The sequence below is a fragment of the Chamaea fasciata genome, unplaced genomic scaffold, assembly GCF_029207755.1.
Source record: "Chamaea fasciata isolate MVZ Bird 193981 ecotype frontalis unplaced genomic scaffold, bChaFas1.0.hap1 SCAF_27, whole genome shotgun sequence".
NCBI classification, from domain to species: Eukaryota; Metazoa; Chordata; class Aves; order Passeriformes; family Sylviidae; genus Chamaea; species Chamaea fasciata.
The window spans coordinates 1595398-1615686 of NW_027094112.1; the positions used below are offsets into that span (position 1 = coordinate 1595398).

The window sequence follows — 20289 nt, forward strand, 5'->3', positions numbered from 1 at the left end:
GCCTCTGTTTGATATCTGAGGGGCTGTGAACACACTGCAGCCAATCTGTAATGCAGCAGCGGCCACTGGGAAAACCGCATTTTTGCAGTCATCAAGCCAGAACTGCTGGAATTGTAAAGGTTATAGATATTTTTGTGTCATAATTCGTGAACCATTTCCCACTTCTGCAGTTCTGTGCAGCACAGATCTTTCTAAAGGAATTTCTAAGGGACCTAAAGGATTTGAACAGTTTCATTTTTACTGGTTCTCTTGTTCAGGTAATATTGTGCCTTAGAGCACATTAGAACAAGCTTTTAAAATGCTTATGGAGTAACAGCCATTCTGGCACCTGTGGAGTGCTCAGAACCTGGGCTTTGGTAGGACAATGAGCAGAAGGACACAAAACCCTGTCCAGCAGCACAACTTCTGCCTCCAGGATGGTGGGGAGACCAGTAGCCTGAAGGAGGTTGTACAGGACAACCTTCTGAGATCAAAAGATAAAATTATTTGGAGAGATTATTCGATGTTTTTTACTTGTTTCCTGCTAATTTGGGGGTCTTTGGGATATTCAATGTTCGGAGAGATTATTCAGTGTTTTTTAGTTGTTTCCTGCTAATTTGGGGGTCTTTGGGATATTCTATTCTGCCCCTTTTTTTCTGCTGCTCAAGGTTCTCTCAGGGATGCTGCTTCTCTGGGTGAGGAGGCTGCCTTTGAGAGGGCAGGGGTTTGTTCTGAGGGACAGGGGTTCTGCAGGGCTGGTGTTCTGACATTTTTATCTTGTTTTACAGAGAAAATGGGCCGGCCTTTCCATCGGACAGGAGATCGATGGTGAGTCAGTCAGCAGAGCAATTGGGACGTGTTTATAAAGCTCAATTCATGTTTCCATCCTGAAAGGAAACTGAAATGGGAACTCTCAGACCTCCAGTGCTTCTGCAGGTGATGTGAGGCCCTCATTAGTGAAGGAGCTGCTCTCCTCTCTGCAGCTGTTCTGCATTTAATGTTTTCCAGACCTGGGGGGATGTTTTGGCAGTTTCTCCAGACACCTGCTGGTATCTCAGCCTGGCTCTGTGTGGGACATCAGTGTCCACATGCACATATGAACACTGTACATGTCCTGGGTAGCCCGTTCTGGGTCTCTGGAGAACACTCCCACTAAGAGAGGACAGCTTTTGTCCTTGGGGAATTCCTTGGCACCAGCACTGGAATGAATGGGGATGTTGTAGTGCCAGGAGCAGCAGTGTGCCCTGCAGTGCTGAGCTTTGGGAGCAGCACTGTTGTTTGCACCAGTAACTGACCAGAACATTCTGGAGCAAGGTGAAGGGCCAAGATGAATTTCTGTTCCTATTTCAAGTCTTCCTCGAGCGTTCCAAGCCTTGGTGAATGTTTGGAGGAGACCAATTAGCTCTGTGCAGTATGTCACTATTTCCTCTGCCTTGGATCACTGTCAGGTACAGGTGCAGCTCTTGAACCTGTCTGTAGCTGCTGGAATGCTGAGCAGAGTCCTGGCAGCAGCTTGTTATGGGAGGGTCTCCGTGTTCTTTGCTACAGCAGATCCAGGTGATGGATCACACCCATTCTTTGGACCATCAGGAGTCACCTCTGTGTTCCTGGAGAGGGACAATTCCAGGGGATTCCCTCCTTTGGGACTGTGGGCAGACTGATGGCTACATGCTGTGTCAGGATGAGGAGAGCTGAGCCTGAGGAGTGGTGTGGCTATGGCTGTGGGGTGCTCCTGGGGAAGCTCCCTCCTGGCTGTTTGTTTTCCCCTCTCCTGTGGTCTCAGCAGGTCCATGGGCAGGGATCAGCACTCAGATGTGGGGTCTGATGTGTTTGTAGGGACAGGCTGGAGTGGGTGTCTCTGCCTCTCTGGATGTCTCACAGACCTTGCTTGAGAGCCAGGATTTTAACCTGGAAAAGGAGGCTGAGAGAGACCTTTCTGCTCCATACAATGGCCTGGAAGGAGCTTGGTCTCTTCTCCCAGGGAAAAAGGGACAGGATGAAAGGAAACAGCCCCAAGGTGTGCCGGAGGAGGTGTAGGTTGGATATTAGGGAAAATTTATTCACAGAATGGGTTGTGAAGGCTTGAACAGGCTGCCCAGGACAGTGGTGGAGTCACCATCCCTGGAAGTGTTTGAAGAACTGGTGGATGTGACACTTGAGGGCATGATTTAGTGACCATGATGTTGGTGCTGGGTTGATGGTTGGACTTGCTGATCTTGGAGGACTTCTCCAACCTTGATGATTCTGTTAATCTGTGATTTTTTTGCCAGCTGGTCTTGTTTTAACTGAGGAATGACCTATAGCAGGGGAAGACTAATAAATTAATTTGTTTCTCACCTTTGTTTGGCTGCTGATCATGTGCCAACTCACAGATCAGTGCTTTCCAGTACTCAGGTCTTTTTGGGGAAGAAGCACAGACACTCTGTGTGATCAGCTCTTAGAGCAGTTTGTGACTGTCCTTGTCCTGGGCTTTGCTGTAAACCTTCCAGCTACGTGGGAGCCTGTGTTAACAAAAATAATGCAGTGATTCTGTGCAGAGTGACTAAATGTCATCTGACTCCGTGCCGGGTGGAAGGGATTTGTGAAGGCATTCTGCAGGTAGGGAGAAGTGTTCACAAACCCAGTGGTTTCCCAGGGCTCCTGCTTTGTCCTTGGTCCCCTGATGATGTGGAATCTGTGTTTTAAATGTCAGTGTAAATGCAGCCCACAGCTCTGTGGAGCAGTGATGGGAGTCCTGCTGAGCCCCTGATGGATGATACAGTGAAGGTTTTCCTGGTGGGAAGGCAGAGTGCCCTGAGTGGATGTGTCTGTCCATCCTTCCGTGCACCAACTCCCGTGTTCCCAGCAGAGGTGCCCAGCTGGAGCCAGGATGGGCTGTCTCACGTGCCTTCCCAGAGCCTGGAGGTCCCTTCTGCATTCCCAGCCTCTCTCTGGCACATTCCAGGCTCTTGGAGCTGGTGCTGTACTCTGCTGAGTGGGCTGCAGCCCCATGCTGGGGGTTCCCCTCAGTGCACCCCCAGCGCTCAGCCCTGGCTGTAAGAGCTGCTCGTGTGCAGCTGACACCTCAGGCCTGTGATGTGACCAAATCCAGGGACTGATGTTCCAGAAGCTTTTATTTGACAAAGCCATGAGGTTCAGCAAGGAAAAGGAAACTGCTCAGGGGTGACCTGTAAGGTGAGAGGAGCTCCTGGTGTTTGCTTGCAGGACCAAAGGGATAACCCAGCTGCCATATCCCTTTTGAAAGGACTCCGTGCAGTAGATCAGGAAACAGTGTTGTGTTTTCATCTTTATCCCTGTTTCCTGGAAGATCTGTCTTTGGCAGCTCCTCCCAGGGTAGCCCATCCCAGCAGGGATGTTTGGTGTGTGTGCTGTGTCTTCTGCTAACACCTTCAGCCAGACACAGGCTCTCCTTGTTCCCTTCACGTGAGCAAGTCCTGTGCTGGAGCCTTGTTTTGCCATCTCACCTCAGCATCTGCAGGTTGTTCTGGAACCATTCTGTTGCCAAGGGCTGGACAGGAAATCACAGAGGGAGTGAAGCACCTTTCCCACATTCCCCTTCTCCTGCTTCATCCTTAGCCATGACTGCTGTAGCAGGGGGGACTTTGTTCTCCATATTCAAAGCAAACCTTTAGTGTTCCTCAGACTTCTGGAGAATCCCTGCCTTCTGCTGCAGCCTGGTTTCTGGATTGCTGGTCCTGCCCGTGGGTCACCCATGCTGAGCAGTGTCCCTGGAGTTGGGGACTGTGCTGCTCTTTCCTTTCCATCCTCCTTCCCTCTTTCCACCCCGAGTGGCCTCTTGCTTCCCACATGCTGTACCTGTGGTATCAGGATGGCAGTGACTGTGCAGTGCCTTCCCTGCCTCTTGACTTCCTGTTCAGGTGATTCTGCATCACTGAAGGAAACCTGGAAATGTCAGGATGGGCCCAAGGGCACCTCTGGGGTAGGGGCTGTTTCCTCAGTGTCAGGGATGAAAGACAGTTGATGATGTGCTTTGTTTTGGGCAGACAGATTGCATTGCTGCATTTGAACGTGCAGGGATTCACTCTCTGCTGCCTCATCTGGAGAAAAGCTCAGCAACCTGTTGCCACAGAAAACCAGTGATGGCCTCTTGTCACTGCCTTTGGGCAAGACTACACTTAAAGGTGCTTTTGGGCTTCCTGGAGATGTCCAAACCCTTGGGTGGAGACAGAGCCATGTGGGACCATAGCATATCTGGATTTGCTTTCATTGTCCTCATTCCCCAAAGTCTGTGTGGTGATTTGAGCTGTTTTCAAGGTTTATTAAGAGTTTTTAGAGCAATGCAGGGATTTTCAGTGAAAATTTTACTGTATTTTTGACCTTGTAGTCGAACATGGATTAAGAGAAATAAGGGTCTCTATCAGAAATAATGTATTCAATTTTACCAAGTGAAATTCTCAAGGGAAGGATGTGTATGTGTTTAATACACTGTGGGGGACCTTGCTGTCCTTAAATGTGCTGTTTGTTGGTTTTTTTCACAGTTTCCTTGTACAATTTCGACAAGACCAAGCAGTGCATTGGCACCATGACCATCGAGATCGACTTCCTGCAGAAGAAGAACATTGACTCCAACCCCTATGACACAGACAAGATGGCTGCAGAGTTCATCCAGCAGTTCAACAGCCAGGCCTTCTCTGTGGGCCAGCAGGTGGGCTCTGCGCTGGGGCTTTGAGGCTGCTTTGGGCTAGAGCACCACGCTCAGGCTTGTCAGGGACCATCTGAGGGTGCCAAGAGCTCTGCAAAGGCTGAGTGAGGGGCAGGAGTTGTTCCTTGTGTGAAGGAAATCTTTAGGAAAAGTAAAAACCATTGTGACTTTTCACTGAGGGCATGGGCAGAGGGGTTTAGAATCTGCCTTACCCTAAATCTGTGAGGAAAATCCCAGAGCTTGGGAGAGCTTGGGTCTCTGCGTTGGTTGGATGTGAGCATGGCAATTCCTGGAATCTTATGGGAAGTCACTTTTGTCTCCTTCTCTATAAGATCAAGACAAACACCAGGTTTAATTCATTCTCAGTGGCACCTCCCAAGTGCAGTGTGTTTTATTGTTCTGGAAGTGTCCAGGGCTGGGTTGGCCAGGGCCTGGAGCAGCCTGGTGTGGTGGAAGGAGTCCCTGCCCATGGCAGGGGTGGAACTGGATGGGCTTTAGGGTCCTTTCCAGCCTGAACTATTCTGGGATTCCATGATTTATTGCTGCTCTATGGACTTGAGCAGTGAAACAGGGATGAAATACTTTCCTTGTGAGCCTTGGGAAGCTGATGTCCCTGTAATTGAGCCTGCAGAGGTCTGCAGCAGATGGGCTTCAGCCCCTGCAAAGCCCTGTGTGATAGCCTCTGCTTTGTCTTGTTCTCAAAACAGGTCGAGGTTGGTCTCTCACAGTATTTACACCTTGCAGGGTCTGAATCTTAAGCCAGTTGGAAATACAAACTCAAGGAAAGGAATTGTGCAGACCCAGCCTGGTTTTCTGTGGGATGGACCCTACTCATTACATTCATTCTGTCTCTCATTAGCACTATTCCTGAAGTGTCCTTGTCAAGCTGAAATGCAAAAGATCTGAAAGTTTTGAGCTAAATTGTTCTCCATGACTAGCACCAATTATTGTAGTGAGAGGAAAATGTCATCCGATGATACAGAACATTGAGCTGGGGAGAAGGAGGGGGCATAGATGATTTTCTTGGAAGGAGAATTTTTCTTTGAGTTTCTCCAGCTGACTTCATGTTCTGCAACTTTCGGTCTGTTACTCTTATATTGGGGCAGGGAAAGCACATGGTCAGTGCTGCAGAGCTTCACAGGGAGAAACCTCCAGGGGAGTTGCTGGGTGGTTAACTTTGTCTTCAGGCCTCTTTCCCTTCAGATCTTAGTAGTCTTGTCAGAATCCCTTTTAGCTTTTTTTAATGAGATTTGTTTTCCCTTTCCACAGCTGGTGTTCAGCTTTAATGACAAACTTTTTGGGCTGTTGGTGAAGGACATGGAAGCCATGGACCCCAGCATTCTCAAAGGGGAGTCTGGAACAAGCAAAAAGCAGAAGGTGGGCTGCCAGGACCTCCTGTCCTTTCCTTGGGGGCTGCAGAGCTGCCAGTCCTTACCCGGTCACGCTACCAGGAGCAGTTTAGGTGACCTGCCTTTGGAGATGTCACACCTCTGGCTCATCTGGCTGTGTCAGAGGAGACAAAGAGCATGATTTGCAGTCTCCATTAAACTACAGGGCTGAGGAGGAGACAAGGAATAGCCTTTTGATCTTTTAAGTACTAATTCATGGGAACAGCCTCTCTTGAGTTTTTTGTCTTCCAGATATGTCCAGTTTGGATTTTTCCTTCTGTAGAAAAGACATGATTTTATTTTCTCCTTTACTTGCTAGATCTTGCTGAAATAAAATAGTTGGGGTTGAACTAAACCAGTAGCTTTTAAAAGCCAGGTTGTTGCACCTGGTGAATTTCTCCATTCAGTGGTGTTTGTTTTAGAGGAGGGGCTGGTATTTTTCGTTCTTCCCAGTGACTTCTGAAGTGGAGCTTTTGCTGATTTTTCCTGCCTTCTGAGATGTGCTTGGAGATACCAAAGGAGCAGTCTGAAGCTGAGTCTAATAGTAATTAATGTAATTACTTCTTTCCCTTCCCTTTGCAGATTGAGGTTGGTTTGGTTCTTGGAAACAGTCAAGTTGCCTTTGAGAAAGCTGAGAACTCCTCTCTCAATCTGATTGGTGAGTTCATGTACCCAAACAGAGAAATAATGTTTACCAGTGCTATGAGGTGTGTACTCTTTCCAAGCTCCAGCTGCAGATCCCTCTCTTTGCTGGTGGTGTGGCTCTGGCTGTGATTTAAGGCCAAACAGACACTTTTATTTTGATATTTTCTAGTTTATCTTCCCTGTTTTGTTCCTTCCTCCCAGAGTCCGTGAGCTAAGGACCCTCCTCCCTTTGCTGCTGCTGTTCCACAGTTCAGGAGTGGCAGGGGCAGGCTGCTGGGAGGGGGCTCAGGGAGCCCTGAGGTTTATTTTTGCAATAGGCTTTAAAGCACAGCTCTGCTTGGCTGCAAGTGCTCAGTGCTGTGGGTACTTGTTACAGGAATAAACCATCTGGGTAGCAGCCACTTAGGAAAGGAGAATTCAGCTCATCCAGCACTGCAGGAGCTTGTGGCAGGGGCTGAGGTTTGATGCTGCCCTCAAGAGCCACATTTGGGGCTGGGACTTTGTGTCCCGTAGCTGTTTCCCTGCCACAGGTGCTCCAGGCAGTGGAAGATGTGAGGCTGTTGTGTAACCACACCTTGCACCTCATCAGGGTTTCGATCTGAACACTCAGCCTGTGCTGAATCCCCAGCACAGCTCAGTAGGCTGGCTTGTGGATGGCTGTAATTAAGCATCCTAACGAGGGTGCAGCTGTTACAGCACCTAATGAAACTTTCAGGGGGAGGGCAGCGAGTTCCCACCTGTGACTGTGGGATTCTGTTCAGTTTTCACTCTGCTGCCAGGACAGCTGGGGGCAGTGTGAAATAACCCTGTTCACCGAGTCACAGCAAGCAGGGGGATTGGACCTGGCTCCTATTCAGAGCCAAATAATGGCCTGGGATCTCCCTCCTGGCACGTGTGGCTGTGGGGAGTGGTCCTGTGGGAGAGCTTTTGGATTGGGAATAGGGACCCTTCCCCAGGATTGTGTTTCATTGTCTGCAGACAAGACAAAAGAGCTTCTTGTGCCTCGATTTACTTCTGTCAAATTGGTACTTCATTTAATCTCCTCATTGATCTGAGGCAGAGCTGCTTAATGTGCTTTGTTGGTCTCTGGGGAATTGTAAAGTTCTGAATAATTAAATTGTGACAGAGGAGATGAAAGTGAAGTGAGTGTCACTGAGCTCTGCCTTCAGTAAAGGGCCTGCATTATTTCAATAGAGAAGAATTGTAATATTTTTTTTTAAAGCCAATTCTGTTTGTTCTATTTAGCATAAAATTGTGTTATGAAACCAGTGGAAGAGGTTTCAAGCCAATCTGCAGGAATTTTATGTGCTGAGGTGCAGCCAGAAGGGGGGAGTGTAGGCCAAGCTCTGTGGGAGCAGGAACAGCCCTGGCTGAGGGGTCTGACCTAAAAGCTGGAGTGCAGCACTGGGATAATAAACACAGGGGAATTGTGGCTTGGTGCTCCCTGCAGGGCTGTAGGTGCTCTGTGTCCCCAGTGCTGCTGGGCTGTCCCTGGCATGTTACCCAGAGGCACGTTCCTGTTTGTTTTGCTGGCCTTGGAATTGGAATATTGATTCCAGATGTGTTTAGACCAGGATTAAAGAGTCTGGATGAGCTCACATAGAGCTGCTGTTTGCTCTGCTTCCTGGACTCTTGGTGCTCATTCATTATCTGGCTGAACTTGAAGTACCTCTTAGAAGAGCTTGTGGAACAGAACAGCAAAATGCAGGGTTGTTTGCTAGGATTGGATATTGGGAGGGAATTGTTCCCTGGGAGGGTGGGCAGGCCCTGGCACAGGGTGCCCAGAGCAGCTGTGGCTGCGCCTGGATCCCTGGCAGTGCCCAAGGCCAGGCTGGACAGGGCTTGGAGCAGCCTGGGACAGTGGAAGGTGTCCCTGCCCATGGCAGGGGGGGACTGGATGGGATTTAAAGTCCCTTCCAACCCAAAGCCACCTGTGACTCTGATCTCTGTGATTCTGTGGTGTTCTAGGGTGGGAATGGCCCCCATGGGGAAAACCATTAAGAGCCAACCCTTAGAGCACTAAGGACACCTCCCATTTCTGCAGTAGTTAAGGATAATTGGCAGTGTCTTTGCTTTTTCTCTGGGTTGTCAGATCTCTGTTTCCCTGGTAGCTGAGGATGCTGAAAGCCATGTGGAAGGTTGATCTGACTGATAAAAGTGCCACTGCTTGTTTATAGGCTCCTTTGAATAAACCTAAGGTGAGACTACATGGATTTGCCAACATCCTTCCAGGAGCATTTGTGCTTGTTTTATGCTTCCTGAACACTCCGAGTACTCCCAAGCTCCTCTGCAAAGGGAGTGAGGAGCTCTGTGAGGCTGTGATGCCAGTGGCTCATCAGCAACAGGGAAAGGAGGTGGTTAAAGGGCTGCCAACCTGTGCTCAGGGGTCTGGCTGTACCTGGAGTGCCTCTGGAAGAGGTTGTAGAACAATGAACTGCGGTGGTTTGGCAGGACTGCCTTTGTTCTTGTGAGTTGTAAAAGAATCGTTTTGTGTAACTTTGCTGCAAATTGCTCCAGTATCTGGGGACTAAGAGTGGTGAGCTTGCTGTTCCTTTCCAAGGGATTCTGGAGAAGGTCTGGAGAGGTGCAGTTCTGTGAACCTGAGGTCTGTACAGGAAGAATCAACAGAAACTGTAATAAAGCATTAAATTAGAGGATATCTTCATAAGGGTGATAGACTGGGGAGGGCCAGCCTGCCTTGTCTGAGGGCAGTCCTGCCTCATGGTCCTACTGGAGCTCATTACAGGAATCAGAAAGCACTGGCAGCAGGGCTGGCATGGGCTGATTGTCAAAGCTCCTCCAGCAAAGCTCTTTGTCAAAGTTTCTTAAGAAAGCATCAAAACAGAGGTCTGTGGGAGAGAAGGTCCTTGCATGAGTCAGTGAGTGATGAAAGGGAAGGAGGAAATAGCTGATGTCAGTGGAGTTCAGTGGGAATCTCTGCTGGGCCTTTGCTGATCATTGTAATGATTGAATAAGCTGGGAGAAAGCTGGAGCAATGAGGTGCCCGGGCTGGCTCTGGCTGAGCTCAGTGACTGAGGCAGGAAATGGCAGAGGAGATTCAGTACAAAGAGCTGTAAATGATGTGTGGGAGGAGGAGCTCTCCTGACCTCGGTAAAACTGATGGCTGTGGTGGGCCCAGATCCCGGGCAGGATCCAGGGAATGCTGCACCCATCTCATGCTGTGCAGGTTAACCCTGCCTGCTGAGAACGATCCCATATTGGTATAGATGGGTATGAACAAAGCAGAGCATCCATCATTCTGTGCCTGTATTGAAGGTACAACCAAACTGCAGCACCAGCAGGTCATCTGCCCCTCAGAGGGTGTGGGAGGGAGAGAGAAGGCAGAGAGGAACAGGGGTTCCAGTGTGGGGCTGCTGCTGCTGCACAAGGCAGAGCAGGTGGGGACTGGGAAAGGCAGGACTGAGGAGGATGCAGGACAAAGCTTTGGCACCCCAGGTGGCCTGGAAAAAGGTGGATGCTGGTTCTGGCAGCAGCCACACGAGCTGGGTGCTGAGGTTACATGGTCCAGGGGCACCTGGGTGAATTTGTGGCAGAGAAATCTTCCGTGGATTCTTCAATATGTTGGAACAACACCTGTCTGGAGAAACCCTTGGATTGGGCAGTTGAAAGGCTGGGAATCATTTACCAAGCTGAGTGTCTGGTGTCCTGTCCTTGTGTCCTTGTCACAAGTGTGTCCTCCTGGCCAATATTTGAAATTGAGTAGAGAGTTTGTGGGATGGGGTCTGACCTGCAGAGCTGTTCTGTGTCTGGACCTGTGTGTGCTGCAGTTCTGCTGGGCTGTGTTTGAAACCATTTCTTGGCTTTGCAGGTAAATCAAAGACCAAGGAGAACCGGCAGTCAATCATCAACCCCGACTGGAATTTTGAGAAAATGGGCATTGGAGGCCTGGATAAAGAATTCTCAGATATTTTCCGAAGAGCTTTTGCTTCACGAGTTTTCCCACCTGAAATTGTGGAGCAAATGGGTGAGTATAACCTGGAGAAGTGTGGCTGGGGCCCAGGGTGCAGGCCTGTCCCTGGTGTGTGAGGGCTGGCCACAACTGACACTCTTGTGGTGCTGTAACACAGCAGTTTCTGAGGGATCCAGCAGACTGACAGAGCCTCTGCCTCCCCTGGTGCTCCCAAATGTATTTTGGCCTCCTTTTGCTTGGCTGGGGATGGGAGACAAGCCCAGCACAAACACTCAGCCCTGCACATGGCATGTCTAAAGGAATGGGGCACATGGTTTAACTGGATCCTGGTCTGGTGGAACTGAAACTGGGGCTCTGAGCAGCCTGGTCTGGTGGAAGGTGTCCCTCCCTGTGGCAGGGGGTTGGAATCAGATGGGCTTTAAGGTCTCTTCCAACCCAAACCATTCCATGGTTCTGTGAAACCCTCTCTCCTTGAATGCTTCATTTACCCATAGCAGTGACACTGTTCCTGACTGCCTGGCCATCATCTGTCCATACAGCTCAGTGGAAATTTTGTCTTAATTCCCCTGCCATAATCTCTTTTACAGAATCCCAGTTCTCCTGGCAGCTGCACCGTGAGCCCTGTCCTCCCCCAGCCTGAGCCCAGTGAACCCAGCACGGGGTGAGAGTTCTGCTGGTCAGGTCTGAAATGCTGGGGAGGATGCACAGGCCCTGGCACGTCCTGGGGTCTGTGAAATAAAAGCACAGATTCTAAATATAACTTCACTTTTTGGGTCAAGGGAAGGAAAGGCAGTCCCAGTACTTGGTAAACATGTGCTGGCAGGCAGATACATGGTGCAGGGTTTAATTTTTAGTAAGCAGTGTGCAGCTGCAGGTGTCTGGTTCTGTCACAGAACGTGGCTGGGGATGTTCTGGCTGCTCCTTGTTCTCGGAATATAATCTCTGTGGCTTCATATTTGAACTTGGAATCCATAGCTGTATAATTTCTGTGTATGTTTATGTTTCTGATCCACCTTCCCTCTCCCCACAAATGAAGCAATCAAGATTTTGATTACAAAACAGATTTCCATCAGGAGATACATCCTGTTTGTGCGGGGGTGTGTGGAGCGTGTCCGCTTGCAGTGCCGGTGGAATTGATGCAAAATAAACTTCCCTGGGATGTGCCTTCAGTCTTTTCTTGGGGATTTGGACACGTATGGAGGAGCTGTGGAGAATCTCCAAGGCTGGTGGAACCAGTGCCTGATTCTCTCTCTTGGTTCTCGTGGGTTTTGTGGCTGTGAGTGAGATTCAACTTCTCTGCTTCTGCTTGAGAACATGAAGTGCTTAAATTTGTTAAATATTTAACTGCTCTGCAGAGAGAAGAAATAAGAGAAATGGTGCTGGCTGTGGAAAGAACAGCTTTTACCCCGAGGCACTGGTGTCCAGCTCAGCACTGTTGCTGACAGCCAGCCTCCTGTATTTGAAATATTTTTACCTTTTGAAGCAACTATTGTGTGTATTCATGAAGTCTTCCCATGGAGCCAGGCTGGGAGAGCTGGGACTGTTCAGCCTAGAGAAGAGAAAGCTCTGGGAAGATCTTAGAGCCCCTTCCAGTGCCTAAAGGGAGCTTATAAAACAGAGGAGAATGATTTTTTATGTGGACAGGTAGTGACTGGATGATAATGGGAATGGTTTTAAACTAACAGAGGAGAGATTTGGGTTAGATATTGGGAAGAAATTCCTCCCTGTGAGGGTGCTGAGGTCCTGGCACAGGGTGCCCAGAGCAGCTGTGGCTGCCCCTGGATCCCTGGAAGTGTCCAAGGCCAGGCTGGACAGGGCTTGGATCACCCTGGGGCAGTGGAAGGTGTCCCTGCCATGGCAGGGGTGGCACTGGGTGGGCTTTAAGATTCCTTCCCACCCAAACCATTCTGGGATTCTCTGTTTCTGTGGCTGCAGTAGAGAGTCCTTGGCTGGGACCACGTGTGAAGGTAAAAGATAATTGGTGGTGTTTAATAAAGGAAGACAAAGATTCTGTGAAGGACCACTGGTATTTGGATTACCCTGGGCAACGAATTAAAGGTGTGCCCCATTAAATTACATGAAATACAAATACCCTTACTGTGCATGTTTACACCCAGGCTGCACAAAGAGACATTTTTCAGGGTAGAAGTTGGACTGGGAGCAGAGCTCCTGAGCTCTGGTGAACCCCAGGGCTAAAGAGCTTATCTGAAATTTGACAAAACAAAAACTTTCTGACATTAATTTTCTTTGCCTTAGTTATAACTTGCTCTTAACTGTATTTCAGATCTGAAATGTCAGTGTGACAGCTGTTCACCTTTGTGAATAATTTATTGGGAAAGGAAAAGAAAGAATTTGCTTTCTCCCTGGTGCTGCAGTGCTCACCCAGTTGTGTTCTTTGCCCAGTGCTCCCAGACTGCAGCTTCCACGCCAAATGCAATAAATATTTCTGTCCATAACTACACAGAGGCTCTATAGACCCTTCCAGCATTACTTGCAATTTGTGTGTGGTTTATCTAACTTCCAAGGAATGTTCTGGGTTTGGAGCACATAAATCAATGTTAGTTAACCATATCATCCAAGGGGGGAAATACTGCTCTGGTGGTACAAGCCTTGGTTTATCCAAGAGCAGAAATGTTAGATCAGTCCCAGCTGGGCACTAACCCTGCCCCAGCTCCGTCCTGGCCTGGAAGGGGCAGTTTGCTTTTCCCATCTGTGGATGTCCCAGCCCTGCTCTGGTGGCTTTGGGCTTGCATGGCTCTGTAGGGAGCTGATAGAGTTGGCAGCAAAAAGTATCATTAATAGAGACAGTTCACAGGGTCAGCATTCAGCTAGATCAGCTCCCTGCTTTGTGTGATGTGACAGAATCCCAGAATGGTTTGGGTTGGGAGGGACCTTAAAGCCCACCCAGTGCCACCCCTGTCATGGCAGGGACACCTCCCACTGTCCCAGGCTGCTCCGAGCCCCACCCAGTCTGGCCTTGGACGCTTCCAGGGATCCAGGGGCAGCCACAGCTGCTCTGGGCACCCTGTGCCAGGGCCTGCCCACCCTCCCAGGGAAGATTGACTATTTCTTGACTCCTGATAACCTTGTGGCTGCCAAAGGGAATTGAATCCTTCCCTGGATGGGGTTTGAGGAAGGTGTTTGGAAACATTTTGGTGCCTCACTCACAGGAATGACACTTCTGAGGAAGGAACCTCACACCTGGGAGCACTGGTGGAGGGAGATAGCAGTGAGGTTCTCCCTCAGGGGCAGCCCTTCACAGCCCTGTTTCCAGGGAATCCTCCTCCTTTTCAAGCCCTTTCAGGATGTCTGTGCCATCCAGCTCACAGTAAAGCTGTGTCCCTCTGTGGTGAAGGGAGTCTGCTTTGGTTACTCTGTGCTGCAGCTCAGAGCATCCTCTTGCTCCAGCTAAAGCTCCTCTGTTTGTTTGACAAATGTCATTGATGAAGAGAATGTTGTTTTCTTCCCATCCATGGTAAATGCTGTTTTTTTCTGCTGAGACTTTAAATCTAGCTCATTCAGCAGCTTGTGCTCTTGCCTAGAACAGTGTTCTCTCTTCTTGTTGTTTTCTCTTTCCCCCTGACTCCAAAAGATATTTAACCACTTGATATTTGGCTAGGTTTTTTTTTGAGATTTGGTGCCTGGAGCTGCAAACTGTAACTGGAGCTTGCAACAAAACTGTAAAGTCCCTTCTCAGACTTGGAAACAAAACACTTGTGCTGACCCTCTTTTCCTTATTTAAGAACACTCTGGTGTCCCCAAGCTTTGAAACAGAATCTTGACTTGCAGCAGGGGAGGGATTTCTCTGACTCCTGTGGCACATTAATTGTTGTAGAGGCCTCAAAGAGCAAATTCTGTACGGACCTGTTGTTATGGTTTATTAACAGGTATAGAAATGTTTGGTGTTACAGGTCACGTTCCTTCTAAGAGGCTGAAACGGAACCCAAATTCCCCATCCTCTCCTGCTCCCACAAATTAGCTTTTTGAAGGTGGTTCCTGTTTCCTGGGAACCATCTTAACCTGTGCTCCTGACCTGCCCTCTCGGGGTCAGTTGGTCTCAGAGCTCTGGAATTCTGAAGTCCAGCTCATGATGGAGAAGTGAAGTATCAACAGAACATTGAAATGAGCAGACACTCAGATAATTTTCTTCGTCAGATTCTGTCTGAAGTGGAGGCTTCTCTGTTAGGCTGCCTTAAAAATTAATGCATTAATGTTCTCAAAGTACTCAGATACTGTATGAGAAGAGTAATGATGGAAAGGTTCTCACCCTGCTATTCTGAAAACAGGGTAATTTGATGAAAACTCAGTGTCAGGCATGTCTAACCTTAGCTGGGATGCTGGGCATGCCAGGCCCTGCTGGGCACCCAGTGCTCTCAGCCTTTGCACTCAGTCTGCTCCTGTCTCTGCAGCATTCTCCAGGCCAGCTCTGGGATTCTGAGGCCATTTCTCATAACCTCTGCATCACCCATCATTATTTCTCCTCCCTTGGCCTCCCTTCCCTGCTCAGGACTGCGGTGCCCAACCCAGAACATGGCTCCATTCTGGGCCAGCAGGTTCTGGCTGTGCCTCACTGTCTGGGCCTGAGTAGAATCCTCACTGGGATGTTGTTTTTTTGTTTTGTGACATGCAGTTCATTATTCCTCCCCAATTTAGAAACTCGTGCATCAGGTTACGTAGATTTCAGATGGATTTAATCCTGCCTGTCAGTGTGTTTGTAGCTCTTGGCTTTGCAGTGTGTGCAGATTTAATTGGAGCATTCTGTTCTGTTCCATCTCCCAGGCACCACATGCCACTATATTCAGGATGGATCATTTCTTGCTGTGCTTTAAACTTTGTGGGGTTTAATCTACTTTTCATCCACCTCTAACTTCATTCAGCCTGTGCTTTTCCTGCATGTCTAGGAAGATGTCTAACACCTATTTATCTTTAGGGAAGTCTAAATGTCCCTCTCTTGCTTTCTTTGTTTCCTCAAACCCTCTGTGTGGGACCCCCATGTTTTCCCGGAGAGAAGTTGTCTCAGACTGACCTAATAAAGTTGTTCTGGCTACTTCTTGTAGTCTTTTTTTCTTCTACCTACTTAAAAAGATATTATCTCAGAATTTTCCAGCCATCAGGTTAGTGCTAGGTCTGTACCACACAATCAGAAAACTGCTGAGGTTGAAAGGGACCTCTCAATTTAGTCCAACCCCACAATTCCCTCCCTTTTCCCTTTATAACATCAGGGATGACATTCACCACCTTCCCCCTGGTTTCTCACCCACCCTGCTCAGGTTCTCACTGACTTTGAGATAATTTCACCCACTCTGAGTTCCCTTGGGTGAAGTTCATGTCCAAGTGATCTGCCAGCATCCAACAGTTGAGGGCTCTTGTGTCCCTTGTTCTTTTTCTGCTTCTGTTTCCTGTTCCTGCCTGTTTGTCACTTTTATTAATATCAGCTGTCACATAAAATGTCAAGTCTTCAGTGGTGTTAAAAAAGTATTTAACAGCTTGAACTCAGCATTTGCTGTTGTTAACTCTTTTTCCTTGCTGAGAATGGACCAGTGCTTCCTTGCTCTTCTCCTAATTTGACATGAAGTGCTCTGCTCACCCTGAGGCACCTGGATCCAGGGCCAGCCAGGCTGAGTCTGGACACTGTGCTCTTCCTTTGGTGAGAACAGTGAGGAAGTCCCTGACATCTGTCACTCTCTTTCCCTTCCTAAAACCAGAGATTGACTTAGGTACCCCCCCGGGGCTGGAGAAGAAAGTGGAGGAGCTGATGTGTAATTTGTTCATGTGTTGGATTGCTGGATGCAGCCTTTGTATCAAAAGGGATGCAGTACAACTGGGAAAAAACTTTGGAGGAGGGCAGCAGGGTGGGGGGAGAGGAAAGCTTCTGGACACAGAGTGATATGACTCGAAGGACTTTAGTGCTGGGAGGGATATGAGATAGAGGGCTTCCAGATTCTGCACAGTCACCAAGGAAAATGATTCCCTTTTAACACAGGGATGTGGGAATGGGAATGTGGCAGGTGGTTTGGAGGGAGGGGAAGGGCCTTTACAGCAAACCTGCAGCAAGGAATTTCTGCATGGATGGCCAGAGCCATCAGAGGATAGTGGGAGAACTTTGCCCCTGCTCCTGGTGGCTGCAGGGGTGTTGGTTGGTGGCATCACCATGGCCTGGCATCCCCAGTTTGCCCCCAGCTGGGAGCCCTGAGCTGTCCCCGTGCCCCTGGGCTGTCCAGATGTGTTCACAAGGCAGGAAGTGTTCACCAGGCATTCCCAAATGCCAGCATGTTGGCTTTCTGAGCAGGTGGGAATGCTCCAGCTTTATCCCAGAAAGCAGGGAGTGCTGGTGGGATTTTTGTCCTGGCATCCAGGTGGGATGGGCTGTGAACATCCTGGCTGAGCTCAGCCTCCCACAGAAGCTGCCTCTGGAATTAGGGATGTTTCTGCAGCTCTCTTAAGAGATATTTACTCTTTGCTACTGTGCTGACTTCCCTCAGTGCTTGGTTTTGTTTGTTTATACTCTTACCAAAATCCCTTTTCCCGAGTATCCTGGGTCTGTTTTTGTAGCCAAAGGCATTCGGTTGGAAGCGTCTCTCAAGCTGATTTATTTTCATTTCTAGCACATTCCCTCAGAAAGGGATAAATGCCCTTGTCATAAATCTCATTATTGCCTCCTGATAGATGTGTGCACTGAGCTCCTCAGAGCTAGTGGGATGTGGTGAGGAATCCGTTTCCAAAGGTCCATGGAGAATTTTACTTCGTCTTCTCTTTCCGGTGGCAAAGGATTTGATAAATCAAAAATCTGGCCATTGAGAAAATAAAAATTCTGGTTTAGGTGTGGCATTTTCCCTGCCCCAGCTTTGAATCCAAAGCAGACAGCAGTTCCTTCAGTCTCACTCCGTGTTGGATTGTCAGTCCCACGGGAAGATAAACGGGAGCCTGGAGGAACTCTGGCCTTACAGCCTGAGAGGAGAGGGAAATTCCGCCCAGCTCGACTTCTAGGGAGATTTTGCTATGTGGCAGGTGAAGTCTGGGAACCCTGAACTTCCTGTAACCTGCCCCAAGATGAATGTGCAGAGATAAACATCTCCCTGCTGTGCTGGGGCCTTCCCATCCATGCAGGTTCCTGGTGGTGCATCCGAGTGATCCAATCACACCAGAATGCTTTGATTTTAATTAAAAGGGGAATTACACTCCCAGGTAGAAAATCCCTGTTATACTAAATCTGTTCTTCTGATGTCTCCAATAAATTGAAGAGGGAGAATTGAACAAATAAAGTTTTATCTTGTCTTTGGGCAGGTGATGTTCTGTGTCAAAACAGAGTTGGACTTCCATTGGTAACACCGGTAACTCTCCTATTCTCAGCAGTTTTAATGAATTTTCCCTTATATTTTGTTTCCATATTTGTATGTTTGAGTTCCTATTAATGTCCCTATTCAGCCTCTAACTGTCATTGAATGGCATAATTTAAGGATCAGGTTACAGCAATGACCTTTTTTTTGGAGCTCATCAAATGATGAGCTGAACTGGTTGGAGATGTCTGCACTGCTGTAATTTGTGGTTAGAAAGATTCTCATAACAGTATTGACATTTGGGCCACATTGGTGAAATCAGCAGAGGGGAGATAAACTTAATCAAAATTCCTGTGTGGTGCAGAGGATCCCACTGTGATTTGAGAGGTAACATTTGTGATTTGTCATCACCTGTCTATTTTAATAAAGTCCTGCTTGTCCTTAAAACTTTGATTTTAGCCAGGTGAACGTGGCTGTAAAGGGAAATGTCTGCTGGAGTTGCTTGTGGCAGTTTTATTTGAATAGGAACTAATTGCTTTGGGTTCAGCAATGTTCTGCCACCTGACTCACAGCCTGCTCTCAGTGTTGCCCATTCAGTGGCAACCAGGCCTTGCAGCAGGTGGCCACTGATGTCCTCAGGGTTTGGGGGGAGCATGGATTGTCCAGCACAGGCTGAGCTCATCTGGGTCAGGCTGGGGAGTCATCTCAGGGAACCTGCTGGGCTCAGAGCTGGGATTTCTCTGAGGAAGACTCCAGGGAATGGCCTGAGGCTGTGTCACAGGGGGGTTTGGTTGGGTCTCGGGGGAAGGTTGTTCCCCCAGAGGTGCTGGGCACTGCCCAGGCTTCCCAGGGAATGGTCCTGGCCCGAAGCTGCCAGAGCTCCAGGAGCTCTCAGGGATGCCCAGGGTGGGAATGTTGGGGGGTCTGTGCAGGGCCAGGGGTGGGACTGGGTGATCCTGTGGGTCCCTTCTCACTCAAAGTATTCCAGGATTCTGTTCCTTTTCCCTTTCCTTTTCCCTTGAACAGGAAGAAGGTGAGCATTCTAGGAGGTTTCTAAGCAGATTTGTCCAAGCCAATCTGTGTTTCGTGTTCCACTCCCACCGTGGGAGATGAGATTCGGGGTGTGGGGTGTTCCAGGCTGAGCCCTCTGCTGTGGCCGAGGCAGCTCATGCAGAGAGGGGAATGTTTGTGCTGTTCAAGAAGTTCAGAGTTTTTGGGCTGTGAAGGAGAAGCTTCTGGGGGATAAAACTCAACTGTACTCCTTCTAGGAGAGAGATTGGGAGTTGCAGGAATTCCAGAATCATTAAGGTTGGAAAAGACTTCCAAGACCATTGAGCCCAGGCTGTGCCTGATCCTCACCTTGTCCCCAGAGCACTGAGTGCCACCTTCAGTCTTTCCTTGGACACCTCCAGGGATGGGCACTCCAAACCTCCCTGGGCAGCCCCTTCCAGTGCCCGACCACCCTTTCCATGGGGAAATTCCTGCTGCTGTCCACCCTGAGCCTCCCCTGGCCCAGGCTGAGGCCGTTCCCTCTCCTCCTGTCCCTGTTCCCTGGGAGCAGAGCCCGACCCCCCCGGCTGTCCCCTCCTGTCAGGGAGTTGTGCAGAGCCACCAGGTCCCCCCTGAGCCTCCTTGTCTCCAGGCTCAGCCCCTTTCCCAGCTCCCTCAGACACTTCTCATAGGACTTAGAAGAAAAACAGCAGAACAAACCAGGCTGAGTGTTGGTGTTTGTGGTGTGAGCACCCTGGCACAGCCACTCCCTGCAGTACCGTGGCCCTGCCTCGCTGGGCTGGGAACAGAGCCCTGACCTGCCAGGGCCCTTTGGTGGCCTCTGTAGCCCTTTGGTGGCCTCATGCTGGAGCCCCGGAGCTGTTGGAAGAGCTTTTAATTTTTCTGTGCCTCATTCCCTCCCCTGTGAAATTTGTCTTCACTGCCAGTTTATGTTGTTTATGCTTTTGACTTGCAGATGCCTCAGCACTGACTCAGGAGTTCTTAGCCACAGCTCTTGGTTTCTGTAGTAAATTTTTGATCTGCAGAGAAGCCCAGCAGGATCTCTCAGCTGTATTGCTGGGCTTACCTAGTGCAGCACTGCTGCTCTCTGGGTTTGGGAGGGATCAGCTGCTCCTCGTGGCAGTGTCCATGGAAATCCACTGCAGTGAACGAACAGCCAGAGAGAGAGGGAAGAGAGCACGTGTGGTAACAGGAGTTAAGTTATATTGAGCAGTTATTCGGACTGAAATCAATTCTTTATTGCCATAACCTTCAGGAGTAAATGAAATCACAGCAGAGTATTGGGAAGGTGATAAGGGATAAGTGTTTGTCCTTTACAGGTAGAATTGCCCTGAGGGCTCTGTGGGATGGGGTGATGTTGCCATGGAGCTGAGACAAGCCAGAAACCAGGAGGGA

At 49.1% G+C, this 20289-nt stretch overlaps 1 protein-coding gene across 2 annotated transcripts in view; it reads left to right on the forward strand.

The window, feature by feature from the left end:
- Window positions 1-20289, forward strand: part of NSF (N-ethylmaleimide sensitive factor, vesicle fusing ATPase) — a 74712-nt gene that overhangs the window by 22506 nt on the left and 31917 nt on the right. For both annotated transcript variants that reach the window (XM_066205063.1, XM_066205064.1), the window contains exons 4-8: window positions 768-807; window positions 4479-4645; window positions 5912-6019; window positions 6613-6688; window positions 10505-10660. In XM_066205063.1, the coding sequence (XP_066061160.1) occupies window positions 768-807; window positions 4479-4645; window positions 5912-6019; window positions 6613-6688; window positions 10505-10660 (547 nt within the window). The remainder of the gene's footprint in view (window positions 1-767; window positions 808-4478; window positions 4646-5911; window positions 6020-6612; window positions 6689-10504; window positions 10661-20289) is intronic.